The 17,634-nt window shown below is 38.7% G+C and overlaps 1 protein-coding gene across 1 annotated transcript in view; it reads left to right on the top strand.

Moving 5' to 3' along the window:
* Nucleotides 1–17,634, top strand: part of fbxo38 (F-box protein 38) — a 46,598-nt gene that overhangs the window by 11,580 nt on the left and 17,384 nt on the right. The window contains exons 5-12 of the mRNA XM_057850445.1: nucleotides 3,037–3,202; nucleotides 4,372–4,647; nucleotides 4,942–5,035; nucleotides 7,643–7,773; nucleotides 8,647–8,817; nucleotides 8,913–9,055; nucleotides 10,012–10,252; nucleotides 14,335–14,502. Of these exons, the coding sequence (XP_057706428.1) occupies nucleotides 3,037–3,202; nucleotides 4,372–4,647; nucleotides 4,942–5,035; nucleotides 7,643–7,773; nucleotides 8,647–8,817; nucleotides 8,913–9,055; nucleotides 10,012–10,252; nucleotides 14,335–14,502 (1,390 nt within the window). The remainder of the gene's footprint in view (nucleotides 1–3,036; nucleotides 3,203–4,371; nucleotides 4,648–4,941; nucleotides 5,036–7,642; nucleotides 7,774–8,646; nucleotides 8,818–8,912; nucleotides 9,056–10,011; nucleotides 10,253–14,334; nucleotides 14,503–17,634) is intronic.

Raw genomic sequence — 17,634 nt, 5'->3', positions numbered from 1 at the left:
GATCTTAAGTTTTGAAAATGGTGCGTTTTCATTCACGGGTCTGACCTGGGCGTGGTGCCAAAGTTGGCCATGTTTTCATCAAAATGACAAATTCAGTAAATGACTAATAGTTCCTTGACACAACGTTCAATCTTTTTCATATTTGGCATGTATGTGTGGTATCCCACCCTTAACACGAGTGCATTGAAATATTATCCATTAGGCCTAGCGCCCCCTAGTGAGAACAGGAAATGCCTTTTTTTACGAGACAGGTTCCTCCTCCAAGGGAAAAAAATCTGTTGACCTCAAACCTGCATCAGAGGAGCCTTAAGACCTGTGTTCAGGTGCCTGATGAAAAAAATTGAGGTTTCGTTGAGGTGGAGGGGTCCAAACAGGAAAGTGAAAATGACCGTCAATAATTTGTCACGCAAAATACTTTGAACAGTCATAACTCAACAGATATACAACATATCTGCGCCAAACTTCCCGTGCTTGTTGAGAGTCATACCCTGAAGGGTCTTGTAGGGGTTATTTGCATCAACTCTACAGTGCCAACTAGTGGCGACAGAAAGGAATTTTAAAAAAGGCCTTTGCTATTGGGTTTTTCAACGTAGAGCAATGGAATTTAGGGAGTCCATACCTTATGCAAAACTGCTCCAAAAAGTCTCTTGCACCCATTTTCCAAATCCAACAGAAAATCGGGTATTTTGGATCGAATGTGAAATTTTTATCCATTTGTAGTACAGTTTACATTTGGAGGCCTGAACATCCACGAAAACTCACCAAATTTTGCACATACATGCGGCTTTGCGTGTATTTCGATAATTTTGTGACGTAACAAAAAAAAATGTAACAAAATGGCTCAGTGGCGCCCCCTTGAATTTTTTAAAAAGGCGTTTCCTATTAGGTTTTTTTAACGTAGAGAAATGAAATTTGGGGAGTCGATACCTTGTGCAAAACTGCTCCAAAAAGTCTCTTGAACCCGTATTCCAAACCCAACAGGAAATCGGGTATTTTGGATCGAATGTGAAATTTTTATCCATTTGTAGTACAGTTTACATTTGGAGGCCTGAACATGCACGAAAACTCACCAAATTTTGCACATACATGCGGCTTTGCGTGTATTTCGATAATTTTGTGACGTAACAAAAAAATGTAACAAAATCGCTCAGTGGCGCCCCCTTGAATTTTTCAAAAAGGCGTTTCCTATTAGTTTTTTTTTAACGTAGAGAAATTAAATTTGGGGAGTCGATACCTTGTGCAAAACTGCTCCAAAAAGTCTCTTGAACCCATATTCCAAACCCAACAGGAAATCGGGTATTTTGGATCGAATGTGAAATTTTTATCATTTAACAGGGTGCACATTTGAGACCTTGTAACAGAGGGAGTTAGTTGGATCATCTTCAAAATTGGTGAGACTATTCAGGAGACATAAGAGATCTAAAATTTTCAAAATGGTGCGTTTTTATTGACATGTCTGACCTGGGCGTGGACCTAAGTTGGCCATTTTTTCGGCAAAATGACCAATTCAGTAAAGGACTAATAGCTCCTTGACACAACATTCAATCTTTTCCATATCTGGCATGTATGTGCGGGATCCCACTCTTAACATGAGTGCATTGAAAAATTACCCATTAGGCCAAGCGCCCCCTATTGGGAACAGGAAATGCCTTTTTTTTTACTAAACAGGCTCCTCCTCCAAGGAAAAGAAATATATTCACCTGAAACCTGCATCAGGGGAGCCATAAGACATGTGTTCAGGTGCCTGATGAAAAATACTGAGGTTTGGTTGAAGCAGAAGAGTCCAACAGGAAAAGTGAAAATGACTGAAGCCATTTCGTCTCACCACAAGTTTTGAACAGTCATAACTTCTACAACATATCTGCGCCAAACATCTCGTGCTTGTTGAGTCATACTCTGAAGGGTCCTGTAGGGGTCATTTGCATCAACCCTACAGCGCCAACTAGTAGAAATAGAAAGTCACTCATTTTTCTAATATATGTCCAGTTCTTTTCAGGTTGGTCATTATAGTTTCAAGACCTTTTGAAATATTTATTGTACGGCCCATGTCCACATGTCTGTTGCCGTGACGACCCTTTATTCGCTCCTTTTTTGTAGTACTCTGTCCAATAGGGGTTTTTATCTCTTAGGTGTGTGAATGTAAAGAGGCAACGTTCAAGCATGTTAGGTTCTAATGAGATGATTAGGGAGGACGATCTGCCACCACCCTGACCTGCTCACTGTCCGAGTTGCGTGACGTCCGAGTTGCGCTAGATTGCGAGGGCCCGTTCAGTCCTACTTGCAGGCCTAGTTATATTATTATTTTTATTTTATTTACTTTTGTTCCATGAAGAATCCAGAAAGGGTTATTTGATTGTGGCTTTCTGAAAAACAATAATTTTTTACATTTCGGCACTCCTGCAATCGTCACACTTTTTCTGTGTTCTGTTCAAACTGACCCTGGCCCCTCCCTCATCAGTTAAAAGTTATGTGGCCCTCACAGGAAAAAGTTTGGGGACCCATGCTTTAACACATATTGCCAACGGCAGAACAACGACCTATATGCCAATATATACCAATACTTTTTATTCCTATTAGAAAAACGTTTCAGTAAAATGTTACACATTCTTGTGCATTTGCCACTTATTGCCACAGTTAATATTGAGGATCTTTTGACCTCGTTGTGAGTTTGTAAGGTTGTGACTTCTGATTAAACAAACTTGATGCCAGTCAAAACGTTTGTTCTTTTTCCCCCCCAAATTAGAATCGATAAGAGAATCGATAAAGAATCGAATCGTTAAGCAATATCGATAATGGAATCGGAATCGTAAAAATCCTATCAATTCCCATCCCTACTCATAGGTATGCCATATCAAGAATTCAAGATGCTGTTCTGACAGCATGATTATTGCACAGGTACAGTATTTTATTTATGAGGAAAAAGGGAAAGAAAAATTTTGAGATGAGGATTTTAAAAACATTAGTAGGCTTTGCATTACGATTGAAAGTTACACCAGTGTTACAGATCTAACAGTGTCATGTTTAACTGTTTTTCAGGGTGTTGAGACGTCTCACCTTGAGTTGGTAGAGGCCATTTGGAACTACATGCCACAGGTTCACATACTTGGAAAGTTCCGCAATCGTAACGGAGCGTTCCCAATTCCTGCTGAGAATAAACTGATTATCCCCATTACTGCAAAAATCCAGACACTTCACCTTGTTGGTGAGTATGGTGATCTGTGACAGTGTTCTAGTGGAACAGTTTGTCAAAATTACTGGTGCTGTAATTAGGGATGTTACGATACCAGAAATTTAGTAGTCGATGCCGATACTACTGAAATTCCACGATTCTCAATACCACGGTAAAAATGAAAAATAAACAAATCCCATGTGCTTAAACACTCCTTTATTAGAAGTAAACAATACTGTGTGCTTATACAGAACAATCAGCATGTAACTTTAAAGTATAAAAATAAAACTAAAAAATGCAATTTCTGGAGAAATTGCGATGGTAGCTTTGCTTTCGCAGGTTAACCCCTTGGAGTCACATCATGCTGATTTCAGGTCAGTTCCTGTTGATTTGGGGACATATTAGGGGTCACATCCTGTTGATATCAGGTCACTTCCTATTAATTTGGAGGCATTTTATGATAATGTCCTGTTAATATCAGGTCATTTTCTGTCGATATTTTGACGTACATGGCTGTCAATGGCATCGAATTACATATGCGGAGACATTTTACATATGCATACTAGATGCTACATATGCATGGAATCCAAGTACATTGGCATCAATAGAATCAACATGTATGGCTGTCAATGGCATGGACGTGCATGGCTGTCAATGGCATCGCCAGTTGAATGTCAATTGTGTGTTTTTGGTGAAACGTTTTTGATCAAAAATCATAACCACTCAAGTTTTTTTTTGGCCATTAGCAATGATTGGAACGACGTACATGGCAATGGCATCCAATTAGAAACGAATAGGTTTTTGGCGAATTTGGGGGAAGCGTAGTTTTTTGGCAAACTCTGTATTCAACTTTTATGACAGTTCTGAGGTCAAGGGTTCAATCCCAGGTTCCAGCCTTCCTGTCTGGAGTGTGCTTGTTCTCCCCGTGCCTACGTGTTTTTTCCGCCGGTACTTCGGTTTCGTCCCACATCCCAAAAACACACATTAGGCTGATTGGACACTCTAAATTCTCCATAGGTGTGATTGTGAGTGACAAAGGTTGTTTGTCCCCTTGTGACTTATTGTTTGTTGCCTGTAAGTTCCGAGTTAGCCAGTATAGTTTCATCTAGAAATAAAATTGCTTCATCTGTAAGATTTAAAAATCCTAAAGATGCATTGGTGTATGTATTTTCACAATTTTTTTTTTTTAAATTTCTCGATAGGTGTAAATGTCCCAGAGATCCCTTGTGTTTCCATGCTGCGCCACCTTTACTTGAAGTGGGTCCGTCTCACCAAACCTCAGCCATTTAAAGAGTTCCTCTGCGTGAGCCTGAGATCCTTTGTCATGCGGAACTGTGCAGGTCCAACCAACTCCCTCAAATATGTTCCCCTGGTTACTGGTTTAGCTTCAGCCCGAAATCTTGAACAACTCGAGTTGGTGAGAGTACCCTTCCTTGGAGGGCTCATCCAACATGTGGTGGAGGACAGCTGGAGATCAGGTCAGGAAAATGTACATTGCAGTATCCTTAAAAGTCAAATTTCTATTTAAACTCAGTCAGTTACAGTTGAAATCATTAGATACAATGTATAAACGTTTGCTTTAAAAATTTTTTTATTTTTTTTAAAATAATAAAAATCAGACTGAACTTTGTTTTTAAGTAATTTATGATCATTTTGTTTGGTGTATGCCAGAATAATGAGATGATTTTATTTTATTTTTTAAATTTTTTGTGTTTGTTTCTGGCTTTCAGTATTTTATGCAGAATATAACTGATATTGATATTTCATTGCAGGAGGATTTCGAAACCTCCACACCATTGTGTTTGGAGCCTGTAAAAATGCTCTGGAGGTGGATTTGGGTTACCTTGTCATCACTGCTGCTCGCAGGTCCTTAGTCCCACACCTAAAAAAAAAAAAAAACGACACTTGTCAATCCTGCACAGTGCCTCATGATAAGTTTAAATCATTCTTTGAAGGGTCGGTCGCCAACGGGCTTACACTCACAAAGGATTCACACGATTGCTGGTTCTAGATCACAGAGCTGATTTGTGTACACTCTACCCCTTTCAATCACTTAGCTTATACACACCCCCACCCTCCGTCCCCCTCTTTCACTGGTCAACAGGCCCCCACATGGTGTTAACCGGAAATACATGTAGCTGGAGATAGCACCAACATATTAGTAGCTAGTCTAGATGTTCAATATATTTCTTCTTGTAATTTCTGTTTCTTTTCTCTCTTCTCTTGTGTTTCATTTCTTCTGTCCCCCCCCTAACCCCTTCCTGTTCGCTGCTTTGTCATAATAAACGAGGTATTTTGAATGATCACAATGGGAGTATGTCAGACTCTCATTGTGAAACATTAAAACTGTTCAGACTATCCGGGCACTTAGACTTCCATTCTCTATGTCAAACAGCTGAACAGGACAGGATTTAAAAAAATATATATATATATCATTCTTTGACCTCAATTGTAACTCCAAACACTAATATCTTAGTTGATCTGCCCTCCACTTCATGAAAATCTGAACAGCTTGCACTTCAGGTCTAAAAAAGTTGTGACGTTATGATGAACGTAAAAGAATAAAGCAATTTGCAAATCCTTTTTAACATGGATTCTAAAGATGTTCTCGATCCAATCATGTGATCGAAAATGTTCTTAAGAAATTGTTCAAACACACATTCACACAAAAAACTGCTCAGTATACCTACAAACTAAATTACAAATGCATTAAAAAAAACTTCTCTTAAAACGGTGCAGATGGATTCAGCCATGTTAAACGATTTATGCCATATTTACCGTTGCCACTAGAGGGCAGTGTATCCACACAAATAAAAAAATACTAAATGTGAACACTTTCAAAACAAACCATTAGAACCTCACTCTAATTAAACGAATCTTTGAACCAGCAAAATTTGATTCGAAGCTTTTTGTTAAACGAATGACTCCAGTTAATCGATTACTCTTTACAGCACTGATTGAATACATAACATTACCAACACAAGATATGTTTGAATTTGATTTCTGCAACACATTCCAGAAATCCAGGGACAGAGGCAACAAAAAATTAGTAAAGTTGACATATGCTCAAAAAAAAACCTTTTTGGTACATACTATGGGTGTACAGTTTAGTTTGAAACAGAAAATGACAATTGAATGCTTGTGACCTTCATTGTCTAAGGCAGCACTGCATGTAAAACTGGAGTGTTGAGCAACTGAAGTTGTACATCAAGTAAAAATGGAAAAGAATTCCACCCTCTAAGCTGAACAATTAGTGTCGTGTGTTTCCAAACTGATGTAATATAATGGCAAACTACCCTCTGTCCCATTTTGCTTTTCTTTTCAATATGCTGGAATTCAAAATAAGTTAACATTTACATATTAAAAACCACGTTTTTGAGTATTTAATATCTTTTCTATGTAATGTATTTATTTAAATATAGAAGGAAAATGATTTAAAAATATTTTTGTCTGTTACTTGAATTAAAAAAAGAAACAGACTACTTTAATTCTAATACAACATTTAGATTATTTAACAGCTCGTTCATCATGATTTTATGCTTCAGTCCACTTCTTTTGGTTTGGCATTCATCACTATCGATGTTACAGAGTTCATACAGGTCCTTGAAATGCTTGGATTTTACTGTCGTCTTTTCGAAGTTTGAAAAATACTTGAATTTTGTGTTTAGTCCTTGAAAATGCTTGAAAATTTTAGGCACAAAATAGCTCTCAGCACCCACTTTAAATACTTAAATTATTAAATGAAGGAAAATAAAATAAATTTGCGCCATCGCTGCTACACGCTCATTCTGAAGTTGTTTTCCCTTGATGTCCCGTGTCACATCGTCGCTCGCAGAGTACATAGATGCATACATGTGCATTTGCTGTGGTTTAGTACAATACAGTACTTTTATTTTATAGTACTGGATAAACTGGAAAATTGGTCTGAAAAGTCCTTAAAATGTGCTTTGCAAAAGTTGTATGAACCCTGATGTTAACCATTAACATTTTGATAGCATTATGCTTAGTTTATTATGAATAACATAAGTGGATGTTTTCGTTAAGCAAAACTATCCTGCTTATTTTAACATTTAGTGCACCAGTAGATTTTAACTGCGAGGGGCATTCAACATCTTCTTTTTTGATGAATTGTTCAATATTTGCCAAACCTATTGTAAAGTTAGTTCTCTGCCACCACCTAGCGCTTGTATTTTAGGTTTACAGTTGCAAGTCAGAGTAACGACAACAACAAAAACAACAACGTCCAAATGATGGTTTGTATTTTGAAAAAGTTCTGAGTCGGATCATTCTTCTCTCAAAGCAACACTGTTCATGTCTTCACAGCTATAGTTTAGTTTCGCTCAACCCTGTGAAACTAATTTAATGTATTTTACAAATACAGTCATCCTTATTACATAAAAATGACTTGTATGGTATGAAAACAGTCTGAGACTTTACACTAATCACAGCATATCTGTCACTGTGTTTTAACAGACTTCATGAGCTACGTATCCAGCCATCTTTGACCAAAGATGGAGTGTTTTCCGCTCTCAAGATGGCCGAACTAGAGTTTCCTCAGTTTGATACTCTTCATCTAGGATACGTGGATGAGTTCCTGCTCCAATGTTAGTTCATTCGTAGTCCATTCACATGTAATGATGAAATTAGATGTGCATATAATTTTAGTTCATTGTTTGGCACGGGCAGAATGGTTGTGTAGACATGTTGAGCTCAGGCACTCCTGTGTGGTTCTTGTATGTTCTCTCTGTGTCTGTGTGAGTTTTCTGCAGTGTTATTCACAGTTTCTCAGTTTTTTTTTCTGTCAGATTGTCTGTCTGTTGGTCCTGTAGGAAATGAACAATGTTTTTTGCCCCTACACTTTTCTCTGTGACTATAAATGGTATCATTTGTGAATAGAATTGTTTTAGGTAAAGTAAAATTGGCAATATCGAGCACGTTTTCGCTGAGAAAAGAAAAACAAAAATGCGAATTTAGGTATGATTAGGGTGTAATTTCTATTTAGTCACGAATAACTTTATTTGACTTTGTCTTCTACCAATAGTTTTTGGAGATAGAAACACCAGTTTTAACGTGTCTACCACCATAGTCACAGTGAAGCCAAGCATTACAAATACTTCTTGTATTTCCTGTTATCAGCTTTCAGAAGACAACAAATTCGAACTTGCTGTGATAGGTATTGAGAAACTGACACTGGTGTTTATTCTAGAGATTTTGTTGTTTTAACTTTGAATATGTTGACAGCTTGCCTGAAAATCATATGACATGAAGCTAATGCTGGAAAAACCAATAGCCAATTGTAATCTTATGCATAACGTTTGGCTTTGAAATGATAGTGCTTTGCCTGCCAATTAGTGGCTCTTTAACTCTGGAACTATGGAAAGACCAGGTCATCAGGTCTACGATAAATGAAGTACTTTGGCATCGCCAGGAAATTAAAATAATTTATAATAATATTTAACTGATATATTCCCACATAGGTAAGATGAGTCATTCAGACCTGGTGAAGTATGGTCTAGCTGATGTGGTGGAGAACCCAGGCATCATAACTGATATTGGCATTCAAGTGGTGAATGAAGTGTTCAGTAATATAAAGTACCTGCTCATCTACAATTGTCCTCACCTTCATAACCCTCACCATTGGATTACGGGTAAAAATTAAGTTTTCTGAAATCTTTTTCTTAGCACATACCTATTTCTTTGAAAACCCAAATCAAACATCATGTGCTACTTTTTGTCCCCTTAGATCAATCCAGATGGAGTCGACTTGTTGATATCACTCTGGTACGCTGTCATGCTATCAAACTGGAATCCTTCTCCCAGTTCATTGAAGCACTGCCCAGTTTAGAGTTCATATGTCTGGACCAGATGTTTCGAGAACCACCAAAGGTAAACCAGTATGTTTAGAACATTTCTTTACTCACTTCATCATCCTGCATCTCATTGACTTGTAATGGGCAATAATTTGTAAACTGTACAAAAGTGGAAAAGAGGAGGTACTTTTAACAGAACCTACAGTACATGTCATTGATAAAACTTGTACTTAAATGCTAATATTCCTACTAGCAGTAATTTTTTTCCTGAGTCTGTTTAATATTTTTGTGATTGAGGGAATTTTAGTGGGCTAGATTTGATACCTGCTTGGCCCCAGCCACCGTAGTCAACTCCAGAGTGGAAAAGGATCTAACTTCGCTTAAATGGAGTGGTACCAGAGACCAATCTATAGGTGCAGGTTAGCCTGACTATACCTGTACCTAGTTGAAACTTCTCTACCTAACACACCAGCTCGGGCTTCTCCTTCCCTGCTAGAGGTGTCATTCCATGTCTTAAGAGCCAGCTCCCGTAGCGGGGACCCCCAACTTTCCTGCCTTGGGCCGCACCCAGCTCTTCCCATGTTGCCCTTCCGGGTTGCGTCTGGGTGCAGATCTGGCCAAAAGGTGTTCTGCACATGCTCCATTTACAAGGAGTCTTGGTATTTGGGTGGAAACTCATGACTTCCTTAATGTAATGAACAAGTTAAAGTCTTTTATTGGCGATAGAAAGTGTCACGATAGCAAGATTTACAAAAAGGCGATATTTGATTTAATGATGTTGTGATGATTTATGTGTCTTTGATATAGCAAGTTAAGCCATAAAAATCTAAGTCAATGATGTCCTAAAATCAAAGTTCATCAGTTTGAAATTTAAAATTTAAATGTCATGGTTTGCAGTGTATTTAAATATAGGTTGAACATGATTTGCAAATCATTGTATTCTGTTTTTACTTACGTTTAACAGAATGACCCAACTTCATTGGAATTGGGGTTGTAGTTTATCATTTGCTCATCATTTGTGGTGTTTGTCAGGGCTGTGCCAGAGTGGGCCTCAGTGCAGGAACTGGTATCGGCGTATCCTCGGCTCTGGTCAGTAACCAGAACTCCAACAATGACAACAACAATAACAACAACCACCGCCATCATAACAACAATGAGGCCAACCTGCCTCCTCCTCCGCCACCCCCTCCACATCCACCCCCTCCTCCACCTCCACCACCACCGCCACCTCCACCAGTTTACAACACCCAAAGACAACAGCAACAGCTTAATGGTAAGTCCCATCATCATTCCCAGTAAGTGGAGCTGCATTCAGAATTGGACCCCTGCTTATTCGCAGCTCAGAACCAGTAGTTTCATGTTTCTATATAATATTTTTACAAAAGGATATGGCTAGTTGTGTGCATGTAGTAGTAAGTAAAAAAAACTGGTAGAGAAAAACAGATCAGTTTTGGATTCCTCAAAAATTACATAAAAATAGCTGGCAGGGCTAAATTAACAGATCATTTATTTCCAAATAGTACCCCCACTGTAAATACCAGGGGGTCACTATACCACTTTATCGATATTATAGGACTCTTAAATATTTAGTATTTCAGTATACTGTACAGTGATGGCTTGGAGGTTGAACAAAGTCTTGCTGGAAACTCACCTTCGTCTCAGTATACAAGTGGTTGAACATCATGACATTCTATCATTTAAAGTAGTTTACATTTTATACTTCAGGCTGAATGTAACATAGTTGGCATAGTTGAAATACAATGGTAAACATACTGTAAAAAGCAGGTGTTTTAATGTGTACCACGTCGGGCTGTTCATATGTCTTTTAGTTCTTGTCATTGTAGCAATTTTCATATTTCAGCCTCGCTTTATTTGTTTAGGGCAGCACACATCAATCAATAAATAGGTAAAATCAGCAGTATAAGCATCTTTGCTCTGGCTTGTCATATCCCATCCTATCTCACCACATATTTGTTTGGATTCTGGATTGCTACAAAAAAAAAGACTCAAAAGAGTTTAAAACTAGACTGGGCACTTTTACATTAAGCACTGCAGCAATTGTAGGCTTGATGGTTAGTGGTATAGTACAAGGCGAAACATGCAGACCAACTAAATGCGAGTTAAGCCATCCCATGTACCCTTGAGTCTTACGACTCCACCAGCTTTTAGTGGCTCAACGCTTGATCCTCCCAGTTCTAGCATTACTAGCTGCTTAAATGCTATTATAGGCCTCTGCTGTTTCACGCATCATCCCACACACAAATCCAGAAACTGCTCTTGTACACTGCTTATTCTTCCTTGAACTGCATGTTCTGCATCTGTTTGTTGTGCCTCTGGTGGGGTTGACTGTGATTGATAGCTAACATCCTAGATCTCTCCCCAATACAGTTTCTCGAACTACAGTTGTGTTCAAAATATTCAACCCCCACAGTAGTGTCAAACTTGCAAAAACACTTATTTTTCATCTTGTTTATAATCAATTTAAATGATGACATATCAAATGGACAAATACAACTGAAGCAACACAAACTTAATTGACAAAATTATTCAACTCCTTAGGTATGGATAACTTTAGACAACATCAATAACATCCTTTAGACGCGAAGCATAGCTTGACACAAGTTCCTTGTAGTGATCCACAGGTATCTTTGCCCATTCCTCATGGGCACAGGCCTCCAGTTCATTACCATTTTTGGGCTTACGTGCTTAAACTGCCTTACCACCGGAGATTTTCAATGGGATTTAAGTCTGGTGATTGCGATAGCCACTCCAGAATCTTCTAGCACTTCTTTTGCAACTAAGATGTGGTAGGATCATTCTCCTGTTGGAAGGTCCAACCTCACCCGAGCCTAAGCTTTGTCAGTGACTGCATGATATTTGCATCAAAGAGCTATAGGTATTGAACGGAATTCATAATAGCTTGCACACCCTGAAGATTCCCTGTACCTGAAGAAGCAAAACAACCCCAGAGCATGACTGACCCCTCACCGTGCTTCACAGTAGATAGGGTGTTCTTTTCTTTATAGGCATCATTCTTTCTCCTCCACACATACCGTTGATTCATTGGCCCAAAAATTTCCAGTTTGGTGTCATCACTCCAGAGAACAGTATCTCAAAACATTTGTGGTTTGTCCACATGGTTTTTGGCATATTTGTTGTGCTTTGAAGTCAGCAGGGGTGTGTGCCTGCGAGTTCTTGCATGGAAGCCATCATTTCGCAGTGTACATCTTATTGTCTAGGATGAAACCTGAATACCTTCCTATGACATGTCCTGTCGTAGTTCCTCAGCTGTCACCCGGGGATTTTTCTCCACCTTTCGCTTCAGGTATCGCACAGCAGTTGCAGACAGTTACCTCTTTCTACCACGCCCAGGTAGCGTTTCCACTGTGCCTTTAGCTATAAACTTACGGACTATGCTCCCCATTGTGTCTCTTGAAAATTTTAGTCCTTTTGCTATCTTTTTATATCCATATCCTTGCTTGTGAAGTGAAATTACCTCCTCTCTGAACTTTTTTTTACCATTCCTTGGACTGTTCACCATGTTGCAAGGATGCCATTAACTGTCAAGAAGAGCCATGTGTCACAGTCCTTTTAAATCTGCTTAATTGCTGCTTATTAGGGTTCCGTTCACAGCTACAGATGTTTTCATCAGCTGTTTGACAACACCTGATGGAAACCTTTGTTCTTAAGAGTAGTGGACTTGGGGGTTGAATAATTTTGTCAATGAGGTAATCACAGAAAGGACATTAATTGGAATATTCCCAAAAATATTTTTGTTATTTCAGTTATATTTGTCAATGTGACATGTCATTATTTGATGTGATTATAAACGAGATGAAAAATGAATGTCAGACTTGCAAAAACACTTATCCACTGTGGGGATTGAATCATTTTGAACACAACTGCATACCTTTTTGAATTTAAGTTGAATATCCTTGCATTAGGCATTGTCTTTGAGTTTAAAAACTGGTTCATTACAATTATGAAGAAAAATGAAAATTCACTTTACTATGAATTCTTAGCTGGTAGTAAATGGTGTGATGATATCAGGCTAATGGCTGTCAGCGCTAGTTCTAGCATCACGACTGGTAAATTGGCTTTTTCTACCAACGCTATTTACTCATTCACCTACTTATGACCAAGCATGAAGAGTAGTTTGGATGAGAAACCTCTTTTAGCCAATTAGCCATGGAGCAAAATGACAATTTCGTTCCGCGTTCCAAGTTTTACACCCAAACTCTTCCAGCTTTTCTACAATGCTGAAGTTACAGTTGTTTTATGTTCGCGCCCCCGTATTTTTTGTCTCCACTTTCCATCTTAAAACCTTGTGATTGGGCTCTTTCACCTGTAGGTGGCGAGCTAGAAATGTCGAGAACATGAAATAGGTGACAAAACCAATGCAATTTTTGCTAAATTCCAATTAGAGCACATGGAAAATCATTGAATTGGTCCAAAGAGACTATCATCTTGACCAAAGTAAAAACTTTGGGAACTTTTAACCCAAATTATTACTGTTTTGCTCAACTTTTTTTTTTCACAAATGGTCCAATTTGAGAGCAGGGGACGTATTTACTTTCGAACAGGCAGGAAACATGTTGAAGGCAATCAGTAGTAGTGTTACACCGATATCATTTTTTAATTTTATGGAATCTTGTGGTTTCTATGTTCATCCACATGTGTACAGTGGTACATCTACTTCAAACATCTCTACATACATAATTTTCAGGTTAAGACACGCCTCAACGGGAATATATTGCCTCTTGTTACGAAATAAATTTTAGGATACGAAAGGCAAAAATACAGTATGGCTGGTACTCGAAGGTCCCAGAGTTTACTGAACGTAACATGCATGTATAGCTGCGCTGCCATTGGCGATTGCCTAGCATTCCTGGCATCCAATTGTCTAAGAGAGACCTCTACTGTATGTGTATGTATGTATCCCAGCGTCCTCTTCATTTGTCCCTTATGTTTTGACAGCTTTACATGAGTGAATTAACTTTTATTCTTTACTCTATTCTTGGTTTTTTACATCATGCACAACCCTGATTTTATGTTTATTGTGCAATAATCTAATTGTAACATGTATTTGTTACATGTTTTGATGCATTTTTATGCATTATAAAATATTTACTGCATGTCTGAATTTTGGGGATGCTTGGAACGGATTTGGGCATTTACATGGAAAACCCGTCTCTGCTTGCAGAATTTTCAAGTTACAAATCTACTTTCAGAATCAATTGATTTCGTAAGTAGAGGCACCACTTTATGTAAAGTGAGCCATCCAAGAGAAGTTCTTAAGGTCCCAGTTAGAGTGAAACATGGAAACATGACTTAATGAGTAATTTGTTCTCACAGCACCAGTGGAGGTCAACGGGATACAGGTTGGGGAAGAGAACATGCAGGCAGTGCCGGAAATTGAAGCAAAAGGAGCTGAAAGGGCAGTGGCAGCAGATGGCGAGATTGCTGGGCCCAGTCATCCAGCTGGTTCACCACAGCCGAATGATGGTGATGAAGAACAAGCAGGTTTGAAAGGATTTTTTTTTTCATCATCAGGTATAAGCCAAATTATTATTGCTGTTAATTCAATTGTCTGTTTTGTTAGACTTGCTTTCAGTTATTACTTAATATAATCACAGTATTTTCCGGACTATAAGTCATACTTTTTTTTCATGGTCTGGCTGGGCCACAGTCTTATAAGTTAAGTCAGATTTATATAAATGCATTGCTTCAGGGATCCTCAACCTTTTTTGCACCACGGACTGGTGTGATTTGGTTCTTTTTTCACGGACCGGTGTTCTGTCAAATTTTGCACCCTTATAAAATTTTGCTCCTTTATAAGATTTTGCTCCCAAAGCTTTTGTGGCAGTGAAAAAGCCCTCTTTTTTTATTCAGTTGGACTCTTACATGTCCGTCCATGAAAGTTTGTAGTGTTTACTTTGGAATCGCTGCATTCGCGGCCATTTTTAACGTTACACACATGCAAAATTTGTCAAAACACCAGCAATGTGCGGCAGAAAAATACAGCAAATATAAAATAACATTTGTTTTTAGCCCCGTCGTGTTCAGTGCAGGGAAAATATAACTCACCTGCTGAATCAGTGGGAGGTCTGAGCTTGTTTCGTTGAGACGAAATAGTCCCATCTAGGTGTAATGGGAGAGTGAAAGGAGCCCACTTCACAAAGATACAATGTAGGAAATTGTAGCACGTTTTTCAGTGCTCTCCTAGCGATGTCAGGATATTCCGGAATGACTTCAATCCAGAACCTCGGTAGTGTTGTTGTCTCAAATGTACGTTTAAGGTCGCCGTCATTTGTGATCACTACAAATTGATCCTCCTGTTGCACAGACATGCTGGAATAACTCGGTTTATTCACAAACGCATTATGAATCCACTCCTTCACAGTTCGTGGGTCTTTAGAGATTGGGAAGTAGCGTAGATTTTGTTTTCTACGAAGTTGTAGGCTCATCTGGCTCGTCAGGTGCCCTTTTCCTGTAAAAAATAAGTCCAAAGACGTCTTTTTTTCAATCATTCTAGCGTTGGGCCTAATTATTTCCGGGAACAAATGTGATGCGGCCGCCCTACGTCATACGTTATTATCGAGGATAAGTGCACTTAGATATACAAAACAAGATGTACTGCTAGCAGTCCAATCAGTGGATTTCTATGATGACATTCTATCCTGTAGTATTATATCTAGAGTAGACAGGGATATTGGTGTGTTAATGGGCGCAGGCCAAAGTTAATTCGGCCAGAATGCAGTCGCTAATAAATTATTATTTCTGTGTGGCCCGGTAGCAAATGCGCCACGGACCAGTACCGGTCTGCGGCCCAGAGGTTGGGGACCCCTGCACTACTTAGTTGGTAGAGTTGTTCATAATTGATACTGAAGATGAAGTCTTTCATGGATTTGGGCGTGACGTTTCGTGAGATCGAGCGTTTACTAAATAGTTTGTGATGTTTTGTTGAGGCTATAGTTATAAATAAATAAATGTCGATATGTTACGTTAACAGATGTCATTTTGGCCTGTTGTTCTCCATTTTATCACTATTACTGTAATGTATGTTCTTGGTCTCTGATAAAATTTAATTCACCACCAAAAATGTGACATACAGTGGGGAGAACAAGTATTTGATACACTGCCAATGGGAAAACCCATTGGCAGTGTATCAAATACAGGCGCACCTGACTATAAGCTGCCACCCACCAAATTTGACACGGAAACGGCATTTGTTCATAGCACTGGACAATAAGCCGCAGATGTCCTCACTATATTATTGGGTTTTACACTGAAAGAAATTAACCGGTAACACTTTATTTGACAGCGGCATCATAAGACTGTCATATGACCAAATGAACCACCATGAACGTTTGATCCAATAAGCTGCAAAGCTTCATTACTTCAAGAAGCTTCATTTGGGCATCACTGTTCTCTTGGGAGAGACAACTTCTTCTGCAACTCCTGTCAACACTGTTCTCGTCCATCATGCCTCCTTGCATGCATTGCAGAGCTACAGCTGTAAATAACAATAAAAATTCATGTTCTGTGCTCATTATTTCTTCAGTTACTGTTTTGGTTGTTTCATTAATTGCTAGCTATGGAATTTGTAACACTTTTTTTGACAGTGGTGCCTAGGAGTGGGAACCTTTTGGTACCTCACGATACGATACAAATTGTGATACAAAGCTCACGATAACGATCTGACGACATGGCGATACAATGCTTATTGATACATTGGTATGGAAATCATTCTAGGATATTTTACAAACAACTAATAACCAGAAAAACAAGCTTCTGTTGTGAATTGGAATGAGTTTATCACTAGTAGACGTCCGATCCATTTGAACTGGGAACATCCCTCCCACTTCAAACGGATTGAACGTGTATGGCCGTCAGTGGCAGCCAATGCCAGGCAATGAGGTAATTTTGGGCCATTTAAGATCATTTACCTGTTGATTTTCAGTTACTTCCTGTTGATTTTGGGGTATTGTATGGGTCAATTCCTGTTCATTTTGAGTTACAGAACAGAAAATGACCTGGGAATCACCCAAATGAGTAGGCAGTGACTCAAACTCAACATGAAATGACCTGTAGATGCCCTAAAATGAACAGCAAGTGACCTGTAAATGCCCCAAAAATCGGACCGAATGACTGTGAATGCTCTGGTTTTGAATGAACGAACGTTCCCAGTCTAAATAGATTGGGCGTCGAGCACCGTCAATGGCAGCCTTAGAGTTAACTGAGACACTATTATAGTGGAAGATTTTTTTTTTGGGAAAAAACATTGGCAGCTTTTTAAAACGATATCTTGATTCTTGGTAGGAGCATATCGATAACCTTTTGGGATACAAAGTTTCACGATATAGCACCATTTCGATATTTTGTCACACCCCTAGGGTGCCATAATACTGTCATTAGACCATCATAATTATGACATCACACTGCCATGAGCATTAACGAATGCTTATGAAAGAGATCATTTTGTGTCATCCGGCAAATGATCTCACTTTTGAATGGATGTAAAAGATCTGAGCTGGACATAGAAGGAGTTATCGACATAATTTTCCTGATGACCCTTAATGACATCTGTCATAAGCATTCATTAATGCCCATGATAATATCAGAATTATGACGGTCTTATGGCAGTCTTTTGAC

This window comes from Corythoichthys intestinalis, chromosome 11 (genome assembly GCF_030265065.1).
Source record: "Corythoichthys intestinalis isolate RoL2023-P3 chromosome 11, ASM3026506v1, whole genome shotgun sequence".
NCBI classification, from domain to species: domain Eukaryota; kingdom Metazoa; phylum Chordata; class Actinopteri; order Syngnathiformes; family Syngnathidae; genus Corythoichthys; species Corythoichthys intestinalis.
Note: the sequence above shows the minus strand (reverse complement) of the source record. Positions and strands in the feature narration are given on the sequence as shown.